Below are 7,299 nucleotides of genomic sequence, written 5' to 3'. Positions count from 1 at the left end.
CACACACACACACACACACACACACACACACACACACACACACACACACACACACACACACACACACACACACACACACACACACACACACACTGTGTCTTTGATACATCCGAACTAACTTAAGTCAAACTGTAAAGCAGTTCCCCTGTTATTGCAGCTTTGTTTTAACACTCAAACGAAAACACAGCAGCCTTATGCTTCCCCACACTATGCTCACTGCATGTATGTCCTGTATTCATTCATCCTCAGGTACTTAGACATCTATTCTTTATACTAGAAGTTTTGAATGTGCGTTGCTGAACATTGCTCTCCTTGGGTCACTTTTCCCACATCTCCATCCTCTGCACGTGACACAGGATCATGAGCCGGATATCTTTCTCCCACCTGACTGTAGACCTGCATACATTTGAACTCCTTTCATGTCCCGTGTTGCAGCTAATGTGTTCACACCGCTCTTCTCCTTCGTCTTGGGTCAGGCTCCGTGGTTTTTGGGATCCATTTCCTTCCAGCTCTTTGACTTTTTGATCCACGCATTGCCGAGTTGTGAGCACTACATGTGATACCATTAGCTGTTAGCACCTCTGCAGCTCTGCTGTAATCACCTGGAAATGTGCACTTCATAATGTGTGATTGATCTGAGGGGAGTCTGAGCACTGTCTGTGTGAGTGTGTGAGTCTCTAACAGTGACGTGTGAAATGTGTCACTCCCTTTACACTGCTCGCTCCGTCCATACGTCCATCTCTCTCTGTTTGAGCCCCCTGCTCTCCACAGACTGACCTCTTCGGGGAAATTAATGTTTCTCAGTGTAACTTTACACAACAGTCGGTATCACTAACTACTGTTGCACTGATGCTATCAATAAAAGCACTTCAATATATTAATAGGCCAAGTTAGATAAACGAAATCAAGGAAATACTAAATCATAATACACACCTCCAAGGCATTATTGCATGGATAATTACAAGCTGACAAATCATTAAACGCATGTGTTTCACTCAAAATCCCCAAGTTAAAAATGTGAGTATTGCTGATTGCAATGAATCCTTTTTAAACAAAGTAAGAGGAAGTTTAGAAAAGATTGGTGATATATTTTCTTTTAGCTGTGTTACTGTGATACCAACCAATGTTTGAGTGAAAATAAATGTTTGACATCGCTATAACCTTTGTAAAAACTTTTTTTTTTTTTAAAGCCACAAAGACCACCGGCTGAAATGCATGCAAAATAACTAGCGGACAGCTCGAATGTCAGAGTTTCTGGATAATCCTTTATTAAATTGTAAATGTGCAAATTAAATTCATGATTTTGTGGAGCTATCAAGTTACTATATGCAAACTGCAACATACCTTCTAGACATTTATTAACTAAAAGATTTTATAACAGGTGAGCCTTAGTAGTAGATCAAAGTGTTACCAAACAATGTAAGCTGCTTTAGATATTGTACTCTGTTGGTATTTATTTAGCGCAGTTAGTGTTCTGCTTTGTCATTTCTGAAACAAACCTTTTAGGAATGTCTCACACAGACCTGCTTACTATTGCTGTATTTACACTCTCAAACACACACACACGCACACACACACATACAGTCACAGATTTAGGGCCTCATTATGCAGGAATGTGTAGTATTTCTATAGATTGTGTGTGATTGTGGATGCTGAGATGCTTCACTGCAGCAAAGTAAAGATAGCGCTCTTTAGAACCTCCCTGACAATTTCCTTTTGGCTAATGACGCTCAAGTCTTATCAATACTCAGCCCTTCCTCACACCATCGACCCTGCAAACTCTCACACGCCCCACGGCCTTATCTTCATTCGATATTTCTGTCTCTTGGTAGCTGGAGGAGGAGAACCCCACACCTTGCTGCTAACCACAGCTGTATGTTTAGGGTGGGAGAATTAGAGGTTTGAGTGCAGGATATGGCAGCCCATAAGGTCTAAGTGCAGGATATAACAGCCTGTGTGTGTTTAGGAGAGGGAGAGGGACGGAAAACAGTAAAAAAAACAAATGTGTTCATCTTCTCACCTGAGTGGTTAATGTTTGCCTCTCATTGCTACATAATGTCTGTATGTCTTTATGTGCAGCTAACAAGATAAAACACTGGTTTTGAGGTGGTGTAAAGAGAAGTCACTGGAGATGTTCTTGTTTGTGGTTTTAGTCCAGGTGATGCGGTTCAACAGGGAGCGAGCTGCACCAGACGTGAGCCAAGAAGAACATTCACACAACTACAGTGTGAGCAGCCTAACCACGGAGACCGGCTTCAGGTACACACACACACACACACACACACACACACATCATTTCCATTTTAAAGAGATGCACCATGTTATTCTAAAGTGCTGAAAAGATTACGTCACTCTACAAAAAACTCTACAAACGAAATGTTTCTACTCTAAATAAAGTACCCGTACACATTCATGGTGATAAAACAACATATTCCCCAGTTAAACAGTGTGGTTCAATAGTTAATAGTATTTGGAGATGAATGGTGTTGTATGGTACACAGGAATATACTGTCAGGCTTTGGTAACACCAACCTACGATATGGCCCCTTTTTAATAAAGGATAAAGCTATAAAAATCCAGAACAAAGCATATAGAAAAAACAAGCCTTGTCTCTGTCGATACAGATATCATTTGTTTGATAGGAAATCATCGTGCTTTTGAGCTCATTTATGAATGGTTTGTGAACAATAATAAGATCTAGAGTATCCCCCGCTTTACCCATAAGCAAATTGAAGCTAGCGAGGGTGCAGATTACAAAAAGGCTTTTTCTTGTTTTTATTTGTGTCACAGAGAGGGCTCCAGTCTGGAGGAGGTGGTGGAGAAGCAGGCCGACCTCATAGAGTATCTGAAACAACACAACATCTTACTGAGCAAGAGGCTGCTAAACCTCACGGCTCAGCACTGACCACAGTCCCTCCTCCTCCTCCTCCTCCCTGTGAACCCGATCATTTTAACACTCAACTCTCCAAACAGAAAGGAGAGAGGGATCTGTGGGTCTCAAAGAGATGAAGAGAAGCTAGAAGAAACACTGGATAAGAGACTAAAAGTAAGGAAATCCCTGTGCACACAAGCACCTGTACGCACAGTCTTAAGACGGCAGGGCTCCTCCACGAGGCACCTGAGATGGACAGATAACGCAGGAGGAGGCGAGCTGTAAGTGGAGGACAGTTAAAGAGGCCAAGTGGGAGGAGGAGGAGGAGGAGGAGGAGGAGGAGAGGAGCCATGGGTCACAGATCAGAGGTGAGGGGTTTTTATCGCTGTGTTACGACCCCCGGTGACCCACGTGTGCTGCCGCTTGTGTTACTGTGATGGAAACGGAAGAGGCTAAACCGTTTTAGAGATCACCTGCACTGAGGGGGAGCAGAGAGGGTGGGAGAAACAGGAGGAGACAAGAAGCCGTCACTTAACAGGGTCAACAAAAAACAAAAAAGAGAGATTGTGTAACGCTGTAAATGTCCGTAAGTGCTATTTTAATTGTCTGGATGTGTCAATGCTTTATTTGGTTGCAGTTTTTTCTATCTCCTCAATCATTGAGTTTGTGTCGTTGTGATCACTTATGAATAAATATGTCAAATACACATTATACTTTTATTTTATTTATGTTTAAACCTTTTCAGGAGTGACTGTTGACACAATACTGCAGTGAAACACAAGTAAGTTTGGCAGGGTTTTGTTTATGTTTGTATAATGAACAGTTACAGAAAGGGCTCAGTCAATAGAGACACTAACGCGTCAACATGAGCTGGTGGGAATGTGTTATCCCGCCTCGGCTCTTCTGTGTTGAGTTTCAACAGTCACGTGAATCTACGTTAACGAAATATTGAGGTTGTCATTTGAGCCATTGGTGTTTGCGCCCCGTTGTGATTTCTTTATGCTGTGGCGTCCGTAACTCTACAGGGAGCACTGCATTTACGACTCCTTTCTCATGTGACTTCTCCTGGGAGCCCGGAGTCATCTGCAGTACCACAGGTATCAGCAGCCATGTTTGATTTAAAAATTAACTAAAGGTCCTTTTATTAAAGGTAGTCTAAATGTAATTGGTCTGCTATACATCCTAGATTTTACAATAATCGTCAATCACTTTGTTATTTTAACATAGGCTGAAACTTACAAATATTGTCGTTATCAACTAATCTGCATTTTTTTCTTCTAGATTAATTGATTAATTCTGTCAATTGAATGACAGAAAATAGTGAAAAACCTGAGGAAATGCCATTTAATGTCCTGTTTGGTCATCTTAAACCCAGATATTCACTTTGATGTGATATAGATAGAAAATGTATACATCTCCTTATGTTAGAGGCTAAAATGGGATTTTCTTTGCCATTTTTGTATAAATACCTACTATTAATAAATTAAACAGTTGATTAGTTGACTTATCATTGCAACTGCTTTTTTAACACAGAAACACAAATGGAAACAAAATGTTACATTGATACAATTTTTATTAAAAAGTTAAACACATAATTCAATAAACATTTGAAGTGCATACATGCATTATAAACACTTTGCTGTTCATCGTAGCTGCAGTCACTAAGATGTTTCCAGCTCTTTGGTCCGTAGCTTTTCTGTATATATTTGATGTTGTTGCAGCTCATTTTCCATAATCTTGTTCCATACAAAAAAATTGGCTTTTGACGAAGAAAAAGAAAGCTGCTTGGGATCCGTATCCACCAGGGTGCCCAAACATTGCATGGTTTATAGTGAGTGGAATGAGGACAGTTTGTTTTAGCTCTTTCGTAGCTTCATATACAAATGACAGTCTTGGGATGGCATATTCATGGTATCTCCTCCACTTTACAATCTTGTTACTGGGACCCATCCATGCTGTTTGGGACACACAGCAGATGCTTCTCTCTTTCTGTCCTTAGGTCCCCCTCATTTTTGAGCTTTAACCTGTAATAGAAAAAAGGAATTTAGTGTCATACTATAAAAGAGTTCAGAGTGAGACAAAAACAAGTACAGGAGTGCACATATTAAACCTGAAACCTTCCCCAGCCCCAACTCTCCTAATGGCACTCGTGCCTTCCCCTTCATCGTTAGTGAGATTTATGTCGGGGCCTTTCTCCCCCTGCACTCATGTTCTGCATGACTACACACCTCTGCCACTAATCACACACACCTTCTTAAATGCCACCTGCCAGGTCTGTAACCCTGTTTTGGTCCCTGCTTCACACAGCCCGGCTCATAACCTTTTTATACAGAAACACATGAACATGTCTTACCTTAGGGAAAGGGTACTCTGGAGTGGAGAGGCATGCAGCGTCTGTGTGGGCAGTAGTGGTGTCTGTGGTATTTCCTCCTAAATTTTAGGAAATCTAAAAAAAAAAAGAAAGACGATTAATTTAATATGCAGAACAAAAAGCTACTTGAACAGACATATATTCACCAGAAAAAGATGTATGACCATCACGAACCATAAAACAGCTATTTAGTAATTCAACACAACAGATTAAATGTGGAAACGGGAAGAAGTAGCCCATAAACTTGTCTGATCTCATGGGCTAATCGTCTTATAATTCACCCGGGCATGTACCCGCTAAATACTTTTTTCAAATGTTGAAACTGCTGGCATGATGTAACTGTTTGAATAATGGAATTGTAGGTGTAAAAGTCCCTAATAAGCTACATTTAGGTCTGCTGCTGGGGGACCTCTGCATATCACCTGACAGGCCTAATTAATCCCATATTGAGTAGGGTAACGCCTGAGATTTATAGGACCAGAAATAATAAAATATCACCTCCTACATTCGCCATTTTCACAGTAAGTATAACTTTGAAACTAATAAATCCTGTCTTAGTCTCTGTTGACCATTGATAAGCCCTTTTTATTAGTTTTTTACTGTTTGGGCCCATTTACCAACAGCAGGGCACCCCCTTTTAATAAACTGGGACACACAGACCTAACACATGATTATTTTTAAACGTCCCTATAATAACTCCACTTTGACTCCTGCGGTTCACAGACTGCTGGCCAAGCCCAGGAAGAGATAAAGTGCCAGATGACTTTATGACTCCCTCTCTCCCTCCCCCTTCTCTCCTCCCCTCTGAATGAAACTGCTCCCCACGCCTGAAGGTAGGGTTCTTTACACTTGGCACTGCTACTCCATGTCATGTTAATAAAGCTCGGGTATTTGCATGGCGTTTTAACACCGTGAATAACAAAAGCGCGCCGGAGTCCCTTCCAGCCGGGGACAAAGAGACTCTCTGGGGTCGCTGACTGTGCGATCCCCGTCGGCGCTTTGCTCCCGTCCCTCCCTCTTCCTCCTTCTTCATCCTCTCCATCATCACATGAACCTAATAACGACCTCAAGCCCCGAAGCCTCTCTGTTTAAGAACCGCTGTATGTCTCCACCGCAGATAACAGCATTATGCGCACCTGTTACGCCAGGCATGAGCAGCGTGGTGTCTACTTTTCCAATAATAAGAAAAAAACCTAACATTTAAATAGCGATTTTAACTTGTGAAAATAATATTAAAGTAATCCAAAACTGAGTTATGCAAGTGTTGCATTCAATGCTTGTTTGAAAAACGTAGACATAGGCTATGATGTCCAATGTAAATTAGTGTTTTGTGTATGGCTTTTTAGCGAGGTAATGCCACTATTTTTGTGTAAGCAAGGCCTTACTATTAGATATAATTTACATGTAACGAAATGGAAGCTATATTTTCAGTTATTTTGCTGGGAGACCCTCGTAAACGCGCCACATAGTGATGATTACATTAGCAAGCAACGTCCCGCCATGATGATTAATTAATTTTTTGATTCTCTTGGTATAATATCACACTTGTATCGTTAGAGATATTTATTTATTTTAAGTTGTACTTTGTTCAATGTACAATGATTAGGTTCTGGAGTTTCCCCCTTGGAAAGTTAAGATAGTTAATGTTACCCATTTTAAGAGGAAAAGTAGTACTGTTGCTATAGTTACTTCTTTACCGTAGATCGCGGAGTGATTTAGAAAGCTGTTATAACGATTTAGCTGAATTATAGTTCCAACTTGCAATATATGAGAGCATCCTCACCGGGCTAAAACGATAACAATTCTGAAGTATGTTTTCAAAATTGACCCCTTCGCCGGTTTTAACGAAAACTTGCTGAAACAGTTGGGATATCTTGACCGGGTAAAGATTAGCGATGCTTACCTGGTCTGGCGGAGGAGACTGATGTTAGAAGGGCAACGAGCAGCAGCAGCAGGTAGAGCAGGTTGAAGACCCTCATGGCTGGGCAGAAGTTCGCTCCTGAAGAGGTAAGTGAATGACAATTTTCCAAAAGTCTGGAGAGTCCCTGTGGCTGAT

The 7,299-nt window shown here is 41.1% G+C and overlaps 2 protein-coding genes across 2 annotated transcripts in view; one reads left to right on the top strand and one right to left on the bottom strand.

Annotated features, from left to right (window-relative positions):
* The window catches only part of tmem192 (transmembrane protein 192), a 9,729-nt gene extending 5,552 nt beyond the window's left edge, over nucleotides 1-4,177 (top strand). Inside the window, exons 5-6 of the mRNA XM_010768297.1 lie at nucleotides 2,154-2,259; nucleotides 2,791-4,177. Of these exons, the coding sequence (XP_010766599.1) occupies nucleotides 2,154-2,259; nucleotides 2,791-2,905 (221 nt within the window). The 3' untranslated portion in view covers nucleotides 2,906-4,177. The remainder of the gene's footprint in view (nucleotides 1-2,153; nucleotides 2,260-2,790) is intronic.
* Nucleotides 4,178-4,478: 301 nt separating this feature from the next.
* apela (apelin receptor early endogenous ligand) lies at nucleotides 4,479-7,230 on the bottom strand. The gene is made up of 3 exons (XM_010768296.1): nucleotides 7,147-7,230; nucleotides 5,226-5,318; nucleotides 4,479-4,896 (listed from the first exon to the last, which is right to left on the bottom strand). Exons 1-2 carry the CDS (start codon nucleotides 7,220-7,222, stop codon nucleotides 5,227-5,229), a joined length of 168 nt encoding a protein of 55 aa, XP_010766598.1. The 5' UTR covers nucleotides 7,223-7,230; the 3' UTR covers nucleotides 4,479-4,896; nucleotide 5,226.
* Nucleotides 7,231-7,299: the final 69 nt, after the last annotated feature.

The sequence above is a fragment of the Notothenia coriiceps genome, unplaced genomic scaffold (genome assembly GCF_000735185.1).
Source record: "Notothenia coriiceps isolate Sejong01 unplaced genomic scaffold, NC01 NC01_scaffold00005557, whole genome shotgun sequence".
Lineage (NCBI taxonomy): Eukaryota > Metazoa > Chordata > Actinopteri > Perciformes > Nototheniidae > Notothenia > Notothenia coriiceps.
Note: the sequence above shows the minus strand (reverse complement) of the source record. Positions and strands in the feature narration are given on the sequence as shown.

Bases quoted from the DNA above. Each gene is read 5' to 3' on its own strand.
- apela (XM_010768296.1), bottom strand. From the start codon at position 7,222: ATGAGGGTCTTCAACCTGCTCTACCTGCTGCTGCTGCTCGTTGCCCTT. The intron at 5,319-7,146 runs GTAAGCATCGCT...TTTTTTTTTTAG, and splicing joins AGTCTCCTCCGCCAGACCAG to ATTTCCTAAAATTTAGGAGG.